Raw genomic sequence first — 16944 nt, 5'->3', positions numbered from 1 at the left:
ATAATCCGGTTAACCTTGTCCGGATAACAAATCCGGACAACACTTCTCAAAGCTTGTCCGATTTAAAACTTAGAAATAATTCCAACACTTCTGTCCAGATTACAAATCCGGACAACATTATGCCTTGCTGTCCGATTTAGAGTAAACCAACCACCTTTTTATCGTATTCATACTTCTCCGGTTTAAAATGTTTGATCATATTTCAATGTTCATAACTCGCTCATTATGTAAATCGGTCAACACTTAATCGGATTACCCTTAAACCGCGTGAACCTATGTCCGGTTTAAGACTAATTCGCCTAACCCTTGACCGGTTTACACATAAATCGCCTAAGGCTCATCTGGTTTATTATATAAATCGCCTAAGGCACATCCGGTTTAACTAAATCCGGATAACAACCGATTTAACACTAACCGATCAATATTATCAATTGACAAATAACCAATTCAAACCTCATACATAAAATTTTGAAATGTTTGAAAAGCATTTAACTACTTACCTTTTTAAACCAATTCTTCTTTTTGAAAACTTTCTTGAAATGCAGTCACCACTTCTTTTCTAAATCGCACACTTGCTCTCAATTTGGCAAGAAGAGAGAAATAATAACTTATACCCCTTTTATACTCTTTCTAAAAAGAGTATGGCAGCTAAACCGCCTCCAACCATGCATCCCTATTACGCGTAAAATTTCACATACTAGCATGATTAAATATAACAATTTATCATACTGTCACATAATCATTTTAACAAGTAATCACGTATAAATTACCTCGAGTGATAACCAGGATCCGGTTATCACAATAATCTCACCTCTAATCTTTCTAATGACTAAGAGGGGGAGAAAGACATACATCCTACTGTTGCTAGTATAATACCGGCTAAAACTGAAGATGAAAGGTCTGAAGAAAAAGAAACTGAAGCTTCTTTACATCAAACCTTGATCCTGCGATCTGAAGTTGAAGCTGTAGAACCATATATTCCTATCCCTCACTCAGAGGATGTTATTATATCTCATGAAACTGAAGCTGTAGTTGAAGCCAAGGATCATGACAATGTCGTCATAGCTGTTGCTGAAGACGAAGACCTTCCCATCTCCTCTACAGCTAATGTTGGTGATGAGGAAGATGATGAAGAAGATGATGACTCTCTTTCCCTTCCTAATGTTGGACAAGACTTAGGTGATGATGATAATGATGATCATGAAGACGACGATGACGACGACTTCACCATTCAATACCACACCAAACCTACCCCTGCTCAAAAAGGAGTCTCTCTCTAGGAATCTTCATCCCAAGGGGAGAAAGAGAAATCTTAAGAAAACCAGCACACCACCTCCAAGAACAAAGGTGTTGCTGAAAATAGGAACCTGGTTGTTTTTTCAGGCCTATCGATCCCACAAGGATTGCTTAATACTCCATGTTTGCTACCATTACTTCTCGATCTCTCTCCTATCTTATATCCTCCTCTAATTCCTGTGGTCATCCAGATGAAAGGATACCTCCTATCCCAACATCTGGAGCTATTTTTGACTAACAGATGACTCAGCTGATGGAGCACCTCGACCAAACCAGAGTAAATTTTCCTCTTTGTATCTCTCATTATGGTGAGTTCGACTTCCTCACAGATGCTGATAGAGAGGAAGCACATAAGGCCGAGGAAGAACTTCACATTCAACATCAAAATACTTGAAGACAGCCTTAAGCTGGCTAAGTCACTTCCTGTTAAAGTTCTTCCTAGAGGAAATTCGAAGAAGAAGAACCCTGTCAAGGATCAGGCTCAGATGTTCTCACAAGCTGAAAGTGAACATTAGAGAGCATTGGCACTAAGAGACCGTGAAAAGAGATAAAGTGAAGATCGTTTAAAGAAAACAAAAAGTCCCCATCGTATTTCAAACGTCACAATCAGCAGATAGATGAAAGATGGAGGAATGTTCATCTCCGTGGTCATCACCAAAGGCAACCTTGATGCAGTCACTGAATATCCTTCTTACCTTGGTCAATATGGATATGGCGAAGGGTTGGAAATACGCCAAGCCATACAATGCTCAAAGTTAAGACACAAGCAGATTATCGAAGACATCCTCAACAATCTTATCAAGAAGATGTCCAGGTATGTTGATGCTTTTTTAGTGCTAGCATTGATGCCAGGAAGTAGAAGAAAACCTTCAGATCCTAATGATGGACCAACTCTGAGGAAAGAACTTGAAACTAAGTTCTCCTTAGAGGAAATACTAAAGGACTCGTAGAAGCCAGATATCTCTATGCTGAATCTCTCTCTACCAACGAAGGGTCCTTATACACCCAGCACTGTGCATTTCAAGCTTCAGTATGGATTTATATTTATTAACTATGATGGCAAGTACAGCTTTCAAAGAGTACTTGAGTTTCATCTCTATCTAATAGAACACCTCAAATATCTAAGTTCTTGGTTGGACAATGACCTAAACGGTGAGACGATGGCCGACATGATTAGAATGGAATATCTACGTCGAAAGAAGCTTGGAGAAGAAGTACCAGGATACATCGAATTTAGCGACTTAGAATAGTTAAAACTTTCTATCTTGTAAATCTTGTTTTCCTTCTCTCTTCTTTCAATGTACAACTTATATGTAATAGGTCCAAAACTTACTGTTGTAACACTTGTATCTTTCCAATGAATAATATAAGTATTTCTCCAGTATCACTGAAAAAAGATCCCTGAAAAGAGTAATAGAAACATGTAACTATGAGATCCAGTTTACTCTTACATTTACTGACAACTTTCAGTCAGTGAATATGCTTTCAGTTTCTGTTATCAAGCTTGTACTTGGTTCTCTTAAACTTGTAATCCTTTACAACTTAAGAAAACTTATATAAGAAAATTGTATCACTGAAAAAGATCCCAAAATATTTAAAGAGACTTGTTCTGTACTTGTAACTTTTTCTTACTATTGTATCTTAGGCAACTTTCTTTATGTCGCTTTGTCATCATCAAATAGGGGGACATTATTGATCCTCTCTCATTGATTTAATGATAATCTCTTTTACCTATTGAAGCATAGTGTTTCTATTTATTCAGTTTCAGCGATCATCGTTGAGTATATTCAGTGATCACTGGACATGTATTATAACTCTCTCCAGTAACTGTTATACTTCAAGAAGACAAAACTCACACCAAAGAACCTTCAGTAATTTCGAAGACAAAAACTAAGGAATAGAGACTAGCGCATTTGTGATCTGAAACGGCATTCAGTGATTACAAGCTTGTCAACATATATGTGAAGACTGCACAAGTTTTAGCGAATGCTGAGGAAACCTCCAGTGTCATCCCAACATTCAAGAATCAAATAAATCTTATCATACATGTTTGTTTTTGTCTTGTCCATCCACACACTAAGTAAAAACCCATACCTTTTCCAGACTATAGTACTGTATGGAGCCACTCGGTTGATTCTATAGTGCTCACCAACTTTATGAAAATATTTCTACTCATGAATTTCCAAAAGGACTATTTACTGTAGCAAAGGACAAGCTTTCCTCTAAAAGCTTGGCACGTGTTGTGTACCTTCTGAATTGTATTTAATGCAATGAGTATAAATAGTTGAGTGTTTTGTACTTAGTTATCATATTCTTCCTCTCTAAGAAATTTACCCAAGAAGTTACTTCTCTCACTACTCTCTCTCTTAAAGAGAAAGAACCACTTTGAACAAGTGAAGAGCACTTTTCCAAGTCTTTATTTATTACAGCAAATCTTTTCTCTTTGCTAAGTGTAATAGTGTGTATCTCTAAATTGTTTAGATAGGTTACTTTACTTTATCATTTCCACAAACAATCTCTAAAAAATTTATTGATTCTTCTTTATCAATATATAATTTTTTTAAAAGTGAAAGTTTTTGTGTTTATATTCACCCCCTACTACAAACTATTACATATAAACTCTTGTAGATCCAGCTGGGACCAACAAGTGGTATTAGTGCAGAGTTATCTTCTTGTGTTGTGTTGTTGTTTTATTGGCATTTTATTATCTTTTCTTCTTTAAATAATTTATACCTTTACAAATGGCTTTATGAAACACTAGCACTCACTTCACAACAATGGCTCTCTTGCCAAACCTCCCCATTTCATAAGAGACAACTTTAGTCTCTGGAAGAATCGGATGTCTCTCTTCTTGGAAGGTGTGGATCCTGAGATTCCATGCTATATAGAAAAGGGATCTTATGTTTCACATGCTATATCTCCAGTAGTTCCTGCAACTACTACGACTGCCACGATTCCTAAACGGTAGATTCTAAAACTTCCTCATCAATGGACCTTCTAAATAACTCTTTCAGAGTTTGATGAGTCGTTGGACCTTCTAACTAACTCTTTCAGAAGGTTCGACAGAAAAACCAATTACCGTAGATCTCTTTCGTTGACAATAGCCAAAAAGCCAATGTTAAAGCCCATTGACAAGGCTTCAGCTAGCTGCTACCACTATCAACACAAATGTCACTTTACTAGTTAATGCAGGTCGAAGAAAGCTACGACGCCATATTCCAACCTCCCATCCTCATTCAGGCCTCAAAAAGACAAATACCGGAAACTGAAGGAGAAATAGAAGAAGATGAACAATCTTCAGCGTAAAGGCAAAGGTCTTGTTCTGAAGAGCATGATTGAGCTGATTCTTCTAAAGAATCATCCTCTAACGAGGAAGACACGGCCTACCTCTATCTAATGGCCAAGGATGTCAAAGATGAATCATTTGAGACATCATCCTTTAGTGATCCCTCATAATCAACCTCTGCTGAGGTATGCAACTTGAATGAACCATCTTCTTCTTCGTCTAATGGCCTATCTGCACTAGATACGCTGACAGTTGACCTTTACAATGCCCTGAATGGAAAATCCAAACCTAAAAAGATTAATCTCAATCTTCAAGAACAATTAGAGAAATGCCATTCAAATATCAAAGAGCTGAACAAGATTGAGGGAATCTTAAGGATCAAGTCATTGTAAACAAGACCATTAGCATCGAATGCGAGAAGGCTATCGTTGAGCGTGAGCAAGAAATTGTTGAACTCAAGGCTGAGAAGGATGACATTGAAGGATGGTGAAAATCCTCTATCAAGGCCTCTGAGATCATCAAGCTCAGATCCTTGCCAAGATAAAGAGTGGCTTAGAATTCTCTTATGATCATGAAGATTGTGTCACTGACAAGTTCATGTTGAAGTTTGGTACTTTTTCTCTTCTATTCTTGACAACTCTTCCTCTCAGTACTTTTCTACTGAAACTTCTCTTGAAGGAACTCCTCTGAGTTCAGGATGCAAAGACAAAGGTAAATCAATTTTCAGGGCTCCTTTTCCCAAGAAGGCCAACAAGTCAAATAAACTCAGATCTATTCCTTCAACTTGCAAACCTTCTTCCTCTGAAACCAAGATTTTTGAACCCTCTCAGAGATCTAAGCCAAAGTTGAAAGTGAATCTTTCTCCCAAGGTATCTTAACCCTTAGTTGTTCCTCGTCGAAGAAATGAGAAAGATATTATTGGACCTTGTCCTCTTCTCTTCTCTCTGACCCTTCTATCCCTAAAGCTTCTTTCATCTTTAGGAATTGTCGTCACTGTGGTGAAACCTCTCATATTGCCAGTAAGTGTCCTTCAACTATCAAATTTGGTCCACCAGCTATGGTAAAGTAGCTAAGGCTGAAAAATCAACCAAGGTAAAGCAGCCACCAAAGTTGTGAAAACGACTAAGGTGAAGAAGTCCACTGAAGCCTCTTCTTCAAGCTCAAAGATAACACCTGTTGACTCTGAGCCTTTAGTGTCATTTGATGTCGCCTCTAACTCTGCTGGACCCATTGAGAAATGGGTACTAAAGCAATCTTAATCTGTTTTCCATTGCAGGAAGTCATAGGCATATGGTATATTGATAGTGGATATTCAAGAAACATGATCGAAGACAAATCCTTTCTATCTCACTACAAAGAGGAAAGAGGCCATTCTGTGACCTTTAGAGGAAAGAGAAAATGATATACCAAAGGCTTTGGTATATTAACCAATGTTGCAACCATCTTCAGACGTGTTGCATATGTTGAAGGACTAAAGTATAATATTCTCAGCATCAGTAAATTGTGTGATAAAGATTTCATAGTTAAATTTCTGAAGAACTCATGTTATGTCTATGACAAAGATGACAACCTCGCTCTTACAAGTTTTCATCTAGAGAACATGTATGTCATTTACATGGATTCTCCCTTAACTGAGATTAGTTGTTTCCTTTCTAAAGCCTCATCAGATATCAACTAGTTATGGTACAAACGACTTTCTCATCTCAACTTCAAGACGCTGAACGAGCTGCCTCGAAAGAATCTCATTAATGTCCTTCTCAACACTCTTTTGCAAAGGAAACTCTTTGCTCAACGTGCAAAAAGGTAAAGTAGACAAAATCTAGCTTTAAATCGAAGCAAGTCTCTTCAGTGACTTCTCCTCTTCAGCTATTGCACATTGATTTATTTGGTCATGTCAACATGCAATCATTATAGAAATATACGCTCCTTATTGTTGACGAGTTTTCTAGGTACACTTGGTATTCTTTCTCTAATCTAAGAGATGATGCACCTTAAGAAATCATCTCGTTCGTTAAATGCATAGAAGTACTAAACAACATTAAATTACGGTCTATGAGGAGTGATCATGCCATTGAATTCAAAAATGGTACCATTGACGACTTTTTTGTGAACAGGGGTATCTTACACAACTTCTCAGTTGTGAGAACTCCATAACATAACGGGTCGCTGAAAGGAAAAATCGAACGTATTGAAGTCTCTCGATATATACTCAATGAATCTCGTCTCCCTACTCAATTATGGGCAAAAGCTGTGAGCACTACTTGTTTTACTAGATTAAATCGCTGATCGTGAAGAGATTTAAGAATACAGCTTACGAACTCTTCCATAGCAGAAAGCCTTCTCTCAGTTTTCTTCATATATTTGGTTGTACTTGTTATATCCTAAACAATAGAGATCAACTTGGAAAGTTCGATCCCAAAGCCGATGAAAGAATCTTTCTTGGATATTCTTCAGTGTCCAAAGCCGTCAGAGTATTCAACAAAAGACGACAAACGATAGAGAAAAATATTCATGTCACATTTGATGAATCTCAATCACCTAAATCTAAACCCATCTCTGAAGATGATGAGGAGTTAAACAATTGGATGATATCTCACTATGGAAAATTTGAAGCTTCTTTTAGAAATCAACCAAGTGCTGACCTTCCTGAAGCTGATGATGAACCATTCATCATTCCAGAAGGGACTAATAACGGATTTGAATCCTCTTCAAGGATTGCTGTCGTTCCCATTAGTCACTTGCCCCTTCTACTTCAAATACTGGCCCTTTAGTCATTGAATCTCTTTCAGTCAGTGAACCTCTATCAGTAAATGAATCGCTCTCTGAGGCTCCTTTGGCAATTCAAACTATTGTTGAAGACTCTCTTGATGAAGTCTCATCTTCTATTCCCGAGCCTCTAGTCTCAGAAGTTTATCTTTAACTAGAACAACGGTAGATGAAAGACCATCCTATTCATCAGATTCTTAGTGATCCAAGTGCAAGTATTCAGACTCGTCGTGGTTTAGGTAATATCAGATGAAAGACCATCNCATCAGATTCTTAGTGATCCAAGTGCAAGTATTCAGACTCGTCGTGGTTTAGGTAATATCAGATGAAAGACCATCCTATTCATCAGATTCTTAGTTGAGCCCAATAAAATCAACGAGGCTATCATTGACCCAAGCTAGGTCACTACAATGCAAGAAGAACTCATTGAGTTTGATCGGAATAAGGTTTGGTACCTTGTCCCGGGTCTATCTGACAAAACTGTGATAGGCACCATATGGGTTTATAAGTTATATGAACAAGGAATTATAACCCGTAACAAGGCTTGTCTTGTTGCTCAGGGATATAGGCAAGAAAAAAGAATCGATTATGACGAAACCTTCGCTCTAGTGGCTAGACTTGAAGCTATGCGGCTCTTTCTAGCCTATGCTGCTGATAGGGACTTTAAAGTCTACCAAATGGTTGTAAAGAGCGCTTTTCTGAATGGAAAATTTCAGGAGGAAGTTTATGTTGAACAACCTCCAGGGGTTTCTTGACCCAAAATATCCTAATCATGTATATCAATTGGATAAAGCTCTTTATGGGTTAAAACAAGCCCCTCATGCTTGGTATGACACCCTTTATTCATTTCTCATCTTTGAGAAATTTGTCCGTGGAAAGACAGACGAGACCCTATTTCTTAAGAAAGTTAAGGGTCATATGATTTTAGTCCAAATTTATGTCGATGGTATTATATTTGTTTTTTTACTAATCCCTCTTTGTGTTTTTGGTTCACTGAATGCATGAAGAAAGAATATCAGATAAGCATGATGGGAGAACTGACTTACTTTCTAGGTCTTCAAATCAAACAATCTGATAAAGGTACCTTTATCAATAAAGTTTAGACCTAATTGGTTATGCAGATAGTGATTTTGCAGGTTGTAAAATTGATAGGAAAAGCACTATTAGAGACTGTCAGCTTCTAGGTGGGAAGTTGGTGAGCTGGACAAGTAAGAAGCAAAATTCAGTGTTCACGTCAACTGTTGAGGCCGAATATGTTGCCGCTGGAAGCTGCTGTGCCCAAATCCTTTGGATTTAAAACCAGATCAGCAACTATGATCTTCAGCTCTCAAAGATTCCTATCTATTGTGATAGCACTAGTGCCATTGCAATTGCAAACAACCCTGTACTTCACTCCAAAACCAAACATATTGAGATCATATATCATTTTATCATAAATCATGTTATGAATGGTAATATCGAACTTTACTTTGTACCCACTAGTACCAACTCGCTGACCTTTTTACAAAACCTCTTGATGAGACAAGATTTAGTATCTTAGTCAGCAAACTTGGAATGTTGAATGTTGAGGACTAATTCCTTCAGCTCTAAGCAATACTCAGTGATACACAAGTGAAATGATTCATTGTTTTTATTCTATCGCTGAATTATTGAGTAAATGTATCTTTCTCTCTAAGGTATGTATAATTATCTTCTTTTCTAAAAACTTAACACCATCACTGAATCTTTTCTCATTCGGTTATCAAAATGTTTTAAAAGAGATGTTTCAATGTTTTCTTCTATCACTGAACTATTGAGTAAGTATATCTCCAAGTTACATCTACTTGTCTTTTTTTAAACAACACTATCGTTGAATCTTTCCTTATTCAATGATTAAAATGTTAAAACTATCACTGAATTTTTCTTATTCAGTGACTTTTGTTTTAAAAGGAAAATGATAATGAACGGCCATAATTTTATGATGTCACTAAAAATATTTAAAATAATGTACTCTCTTTTTATGCATGCATCCTTCTGACGCATGCAGTCCATTACTCTTCCACCAATTATAGGATGATGACATGCAAAAATTCATCATCACACATCTTTTCGAAGCGTCATTTTCCTCTATCTTATTTCTCTCTCATCTCACCTATAAATATAAGACTCACCCTCTCATATTTTTCCTTACGCTTACACAAATCGCTAAAGAACTTTGTTTCTCAAGAATTTGTGCAAACAAGAGCTCCAAAAGAACTCGTTACAAACCAGTTTCCTTTTCCTTTTCTATTTCTTCAAGAAACAGATTTATAATCTTGTTTTTTTGTTGTTTTTCTTCAAAGAAACTGTTTATTATTAAAAAAAAGTTGTTTCTTTTAAATACAAACAACGGTTTATATATCATTATTCTTCTTGATTTATTAACCAAGTTTCTATAAATCCTAAATATGCTTGAAAACCCCATTCTTCTTCTGGTTTTCAAAAGAAAGTTTTTCTTTCAATACTTTGTCCTAAAGTACTTTACTAACATTAATATGTGCACCTGTCTTCTTTTTTGTTCATCTCCTTTTATACAAATGGCTGCACCAAGTGTCAACTTTGCTTTGGATGAAATCTCTATCAAACTCAACAACCATGTCGTTCTCCTTGACATTCCTGCAAACAAGCCACAGTTTGCAGATGCTACCAAGTTTTTAAGGAAAATTGTGCTAGGATTTGCTCTTACCTTCAAATCAGTAATGGTGAAGGATCTTCTCCAGCAATTCTGGTACACCGTTGAGGCAAAGGAGGTGACTGACAAGAACGGGAGCACGATAGAGAAAATCTTCTTCACTTACAACAACGTGATTGTCAGCTTCAGCGTTCTTACCATCAGGACTTCTCTTCGTCTTCCCAAGACTATCTCCTTCGCCAAAGAACCTGATATTGAGCACATTGTCAAGACCTTGAATGATATCGGCCACAACTGGCCACTGAAGAAGGACTCAAGCACAGAATTGAACAAATCACTGATGAAGATTGAGAAGAACAGAATGTCTGCCGTCTGGCAATACCTTTTCTCGCACTTTATTCAGTGCATGGACGGCAAGCCTGGAGGATAATACCAAGCCTCACGAGTGGCTCTATACATCGGAACTTTAGTGATCAAGAACATCAATGTGAACTACGCGTAGCTGATTTTCGATAACTTGGTGCTGAAGCGGAACAAGCGTCAGCATGAGAAAGTGGTGCCCTACACAAGGTTCGTTAGTGGGATTCTCTTAAGGATGTTCACATCAAACTACCCCACTGAAGGTAACCTTCCCATATATCGCTTGGATCAAGGATTCTTGATCACAAGACCAAGTCAACAGACATTGGCATATTTGTCCCCATGTTGAGGATAGCCAATAATTTTTCTCTTCCCTCTATTTTATCTTCTTCTTCTCATGTAGTTAAGACTATGGCAAACCCCCTAGTCTATCCCGACCTCCACCTTCTTATCCTCCATGAAGAGGACATAATTTGAATCCCATCTTAGTTCTTCAAAGAAGGCTAAGAAATCCAAAATAGGAATGCCAAACAATCTAGTTGTGACCTCTCAAAAGGTCTTAACTATTAAAAAAGGCTTAACCCCAAGGTGCCTTCTGAACCCCTCCCCAGATCTTTAGTTATCTCTTCAGATACTTTCGTGCACATGGCTTATCTTCTAACCACTTTAGTGACCCAAATCACTAAAAGTGTGAATACCAGCATCGGCATTACTGATCTATCAAAATATTTCTTAGCCATTCTCTCCTCCCCTCCTTCAATGGTCTGTACCACACGTGTTGATGATCCCATAGTGGTTGTCCCTATCAATGTTGAATCCATCACCACAGGACCTGAGGTTGCTCCTTTAAAACTTCCTCAGATACATGTTGTTGCTCCTCTCGACAGCACATTTGAGACTCCCAGTGTTAATACTTCAGATGACGCTGATGACCCCCAGGTACAATCCCAACCTCTGTTTGTTTCTTTACTAATCCCAAGCTATCTTATGCTTAATGTTCTCTTCCCTCTATAGGTCCTTTAAGGAATGAACCCCAACCATAGAGACTGAACCTGAAATGTTGGTCCCAACTGGATCTACAAGAGTTTATAACTAACAGTTTGTAGAGGGGGGATTAATACAAACACAACAGCTTTCACTTTTAAAAATTATATATTGATAAAGAAAATCAATAAAAATTTTACAGACTGTTTGAAGAAGAGATAGGATACAAAACCTATCTAAATAATCGAAGATACACAGAATTAAATATAACAATAATAAAAGATTTGCTACAAGACAAGAAATAAGATAAAAAGAAATGTTCTCTTCACTTGTTAAAGTGGGTTTTTCTTTTAGACGAAGAGTAGAGAGAGAAGTATCTTCTTGGGTAAGATTAGATGAGGAAAATGTTAACTGAGAAGAGAGAACTACTCAGCTATTTATACACATTGCATTAAATGAAATTCAAAAGGTATAAAGCATGTGGATAGATCTTAGAAGAGAGTTTGTCCTTTGTTGTAGGTATACAGTCTTTTGGCCGTATATGAACAACCTTCTTTTATAAAGTAGGTAAGCATGCTTGGAGACAGTAGAGTGATTCCATACTGTACTTTACTTTGTAAAGGTATGGGTTTGTCCTTTATGTGCAGAAGGACAAGATAAAAACTAGTCTTGTTCAACAAGATTCATTTGATCGCTAAACACTAGAATGACGATGAACGTCTCACTGTTCGTTGAACCTTGCATAAATCTTCACACTTGTGTAGATGAGCTTGTTATCATTAAAAACCATTTCAGATCATGAACTTATTGGTCTCTATTTTTTAGCTTCTGTCTTCGACATCGCTGAAAAATCTGTGGTGTTGAGTTTTGTCTTCTTGAAGGATACTAGTCTCTTAATGAATTACAATACATGTTCAACGATCCATTGAACAAACTCAGTGATGATCGTTGAAACTGTATACAGAGATAATACACTTCAATAGATAAAAATGATCATTATCAAAACATTAAGAGAGAGGATCAACAATCTCCCCCTCTTTGATGATGACAAAGCAACAAAGAATTTTTTTTAACTTACATCAGTAAGAAAAAGGTACTAGTAAAATACTTGTCCTTTTTAACTGTTTTGGGATCTTTTTCAGTGATATAGTTTACTATGTAAATTTACTTAAGTTGTAAATGATTACAAGGAAAGATTAAATTTGCATAATATTAATAACTGAAACTGAAATCATATTCACCAACTAGAAAGGTGTCAATGAATGTAAGACATAAACAGAACTCATAAATACTTGTCCCATTTCCTCTTTTTAGGGATCTTTTTCAGTGAACTGTTCATTTTATTGAATATTTTTCAAGGGAAAATATCACAAGTCATTACAATAAGCATTTATAGACCTAATAAATAAAGGATATACACTGAAAGATAAGAAAAGAAAATAATATTACAAGATTGAAAGGACTTCTAATCTAAGTTGCTGAAGTTGATGTATTCAGGGACATCTTCTCCAAGCTTCTAGCATCTCAACATTTCCTTTCTGATCTTGCGCTCCCTCATCTCTCCAAATAGATTACATTTAGCCAAGTCCTTAGATACTCTGAGTGATCTACAGGGCAGAGATGGAACTCGGATACTCGTTGAAACTTGTATTGACCATCATAGTCTATGAACATAAGTCCATACTCAGGTTTCACGTGCACTGTGTTGGGTATATAAGGACCCTGTGACAAGTTCAACATAGAGATATTTGGCTTCTTTTGATCCTTGAGAAGTTTATCCATTGAGAATATTGTCTCGTGCTCGTTCTTGTAGGATGGACCGTCTTCAGGTTCTGAAAGGAATTTTCTTTGAGAGGGCGCTTCTTTGGCAGAGGAGGAACTTCGATGATCTTTGACACCTTCTTGAATAAATTATTTAGGACATCTTCAATCAAAGGCATGTGCTTGGATTTAGATCTCTGAATAGCCTATCGAATCTTCAATCACTCATAGAAGCCATATTGTCCGAGGTATGAAGGATACTCCATCACAGCATCTTGATTCTCTCGAAAAATGACCATTGAGACTAGGAAGTGGAGGTCTCTCCCCCTAGGAAGATGGTTCCCAGATGGAGATTCCCTTCAGTGTTGGATGTCTTGGGATGACTTGGATGCAAAATTCATCATCTTCATCATCATCACCAAGATCATTGCTGGCATCAGGGATTTGAAGTTCAACGTTCTCCTCTTCATCATCGTCTTCATCATCATCCTCATCACCAGCAATTGGCAATGCAGAGGTGGAGAGATGGTCTTCATGATCAGCAGAAGTGATCACGGAATCATCTTCATCGATGGCATCCTCAGGGTAGGGATCAGAGCATCTACATTAGGGATTGAAGCAGCAGCATCATCAGCAACAATTTTCTCTTCCTCTTTATCTTTCGTCCCCTTTTTGGCATTATCAAGACGAGAGGAGAGGTCATTAAGATGAGAGGAGAGGTCTTATAGTTTGTGCTATAGGGAGGAAAGAGCTTTACCCTAGAGAATATTGAAAGCAACTACCCTTTCCAGTTGTTGACGGTCTGCTTCTCTGAATGATGGTTCAGGGACTAGTGCCGGTAGCTAGAGGAGTTGGATGATTTGCTGAAGTAGCTCACCATGCAGGCTTTGTTAGCTTTGCGGGATAGAACATCTACAATTTTAGTGTTGGCTTAGGCTTCAGTCTTCACCGCCATCAGCGACTCCTTGACATCACAAACCTCATATTTGACAGCAGAGAGGCCGTTTATCAGTTCGCCCTTGAAGAGCATTGCCTTGTGCACCTTGTCCATTTCATCAAGGACTGTGGCGACAACGGGTATCCCTAGCTTGACGTCCTCAGCCATGCCTTCAGCTTCAGTTTCTATGGTTGTGGGTTTATTTCTTGAAAAACCTGTAGAGTCAATAGAGTGACCATAAGAAGGCTAAGAGTTTGTATGAAAGAAAAAAGGGAAGGCTTGGTCTTTACCTGAGGGATTCTCAACGTCATCTGAAGGATTGACACTAGTCATTGCACATGTTCCATCTTGAGGATTGGTTGTAAGTGTCTGAGGTGCCTCGAGAAAAGCAACCTTAGGTCCTATGTGATGTCTTAACCAATGGTGGGGACAACCACCATGGGATCATCAACACGTGCGATGGAGACCAAGGAAGGAGGAGATGAGATGATGGCTGAGAAAGAAAGTCAATGATCAATAATGGTGATGCTAGTATTCACACTTTTAGTGATTTGGGTCACTGAAGCGGTTGGGAGAGGAGCCACTTGTACGACTATATCTGAATAGTTAACTGAAGAGCTGGGAGGGTTAATGCCTTGGGGGTAAGGCTTTTTTCAATATCTGAGACCTTTTGAGAGGTCACATCTAGATTACTTGGTATCCCTCTTTTGGTTTTTTAGCCTTCTTTGAAGAACTAAGATGGGCTTCAGATTGTGTATTCTTTTTGGAGGATAAGGTGATGGTAGTCGGGATAGACTGAAGGGGGTTTTCCCCAATCTTAACCACCATAAAAAAAGAAGAAAAATAAGAGAGGGTAGAAGAGGAATTGGCTATCCTCAATATAGGAGGGAGTAGACCAATGTCTGATGGTTTGGTCTTGTGGTAGAGAATTTTGGACCCAAGCCGACAGATAGGGAGGTTACCTTCAGTGGGGTAGTTTGTTGCGAAGATCTTAGAGAGTATTCCACTGAGAAACCTTGTGTAAGGCACGACCTTCTAACGTTGATGCTTGTTCAGCTTCAGCACCAGGTTATCGAAGATCAACTGTGTGTACTTCATGATATTCTGGATCACTGAGTTGCCGATGTTTAGCACCACTCATGAGGCTTGGTCTTGTCCTCCAGTCTTGACTCCCATGCACTGAATGACAAAAGAACATAGTAGAAATAGAGAAATACTTGTATTAAAATTTAACTATTTCTACTATGTTCTTTACGTTAATAGTTTTACTTAAATTTTAATACAAGTATTTCTTATGCATTTCTCTATTTCTTATGTTTGACTGTTATTGCACTTTGAAATAAATGTTAAATTGATGTGCTTGGGAGTATATTTTCCAAATAAAGTCCCCATCCGTAAACGCTACTTGTTAACTCGGGCACGTCCCTGGGCCATGGTATTGTGGATAGTCGCTATTGTATTGACAGTCCCACCCAGAAAGGGGTGCACATTACATATGTTTTCTTGTCTAATCATGTGGAATTTGGACCACCGCTGAATTAGTACATCTACGAATTGTGGGATCTAAGTAAGTGTACGGGCTACTTATGGTCGTTCGTAAATTAATGGGGCAAGTTGGTCAGGTAAGGCTCAGTAGCGTCTCAAGTTTTTACATCGTGGAAGATTTACATTTATTAAGTGCAAAAAATTCGCATAAGTTTGCAAATATTTGGTTTATGCATTAAAGTGTTTTATGCATATGAAAACCCGTGAGCTCACCAACTCTTTGTAGTTGACTCGTTTTATGTTTCATGCTTTTCAGGTAACAAGTAAGAAATCAAGTATTTCGGAAGCATACTTGTGGCAAAACTGATTAAGTTCGCAATGGAAGTTTTTGTAAAAGAAGTATTTGTCAAAATTTTGGTTATGATGTTAAACTCTTTTTATTATTGAAAAAATGAAAAGTGTTATTTATTAATTGTTGCTGTGACTCGCTTACCTGTTGCATCTCGTGTTTCCGCTTTAGCGGGGTGTGACATATTGCAACAACAACTTCACATCCACAACCATGTCATAAACTTCATGTTAATCCTCTCTCTCAATGATTTGATGATGATCCATTTTATCTATCGAAATGTATTATCTCTGTATTCAGTTTCACGCGATCATCACTAAGTCTGTTCAGGAACATTTTTCTTCTTGATTTTAACCAAGTTTTAATACCCTAAATCTTCTTGAAAAACCTTATTCTTCTTCTGGATTTTTCAAAAGAAAGTTTTTCTTTCAAAACATTGTCCTAAAGTGCCTTTCTAACATTAATCTGTGCACCTTTCTTATTTTATGTTAATCTTTTTTTAACAGAATTGATTGCACCAAGTGTTAACTTCACTTTGAAGGAAATCTCTTTCAAGCCTAACAACTATGTCGCTCTGCTTGACATTCCTGCAAACAAGTCACACTTTGCAGATGTTGCCAAGTTCTTAAGGAACTCAATACTAGGGTTTGCTCTCTCCTTTGAACCAATAATGGTGAAGGACCTACTCTAGCAATTATGGTATAACGCTGAGGCAAAGGAGGTGACTGAAAAAGCCGGGAACATTACTGAAAATATCTTCTTCTCATACAACAACATGATTGTCAGCTTCAACCTTCCTACTGTCAGGACTGCACTTCGTCTTCCCAAAATTGTCCGTTTCACCAGAGAACCTGACACTGAACACATCATCAAGACACTGGATGATGTCAGTTACAATTGGTCTCTGAAAAAAGACTCGAGCACTAAGCTGAACAAATCATAACGAAGATCGAGAAGAACCATATGTCTATCGTCTAGGGGTTACTTGAATGATCCAAAACTGAAGGATAATCTAAAGATATCACAAGATCTGAAGAAAGGAACCCTTTTGTCTTAAAGTTGGAATTATG

General features: G+C 37.6%; 1 protein-coding gene across 1 annotated transcript; it reads right to left on the bottom strand.

The window, feature by feature from the left end:
- Positions 1-13430: 13430 nt before the first annotated feature.
- LOC112524881 (histone H2A.Z-specific chaperone CHZ1-like) lies at positions 13431-14373 on the bottom strand. Its single transcript, XM_025134825.1, has 3 exons — positions 14331-14373; positions 14066-14255; positions 13431-13704 (listed from the first exon to the last, which is right to left on the bottom strand). Exons 1-3 carry the CDS (start codon positions 14371-14373, stop codon positions 13431-13433), a joined length of 507 nt encoding a protein of 168 aa, XP_024990593.1.
- Between the last annotated feature and the right edge of the window lie 2571 nt (positions 14374-16944).

This window comes from Cynara cardunculus (assembly GCF_001531365.2).
Source record: "Cynara cardunculus var. scolymus isolate 2C chromosome LG 13, CcrdV1, whole genome shotgun sequence".
NCBI lineage: Eukaryota > Viridiplantae > Streptophyta > Magnoliopsida > Asterales > Asteraceae > Cynara > Cynara cardunculus.
The sequence above is the reverse complement of the archived record's forward strand: the minus strand, read 5'-3'. Positions and strand labels throughout refer to the sequence as shown.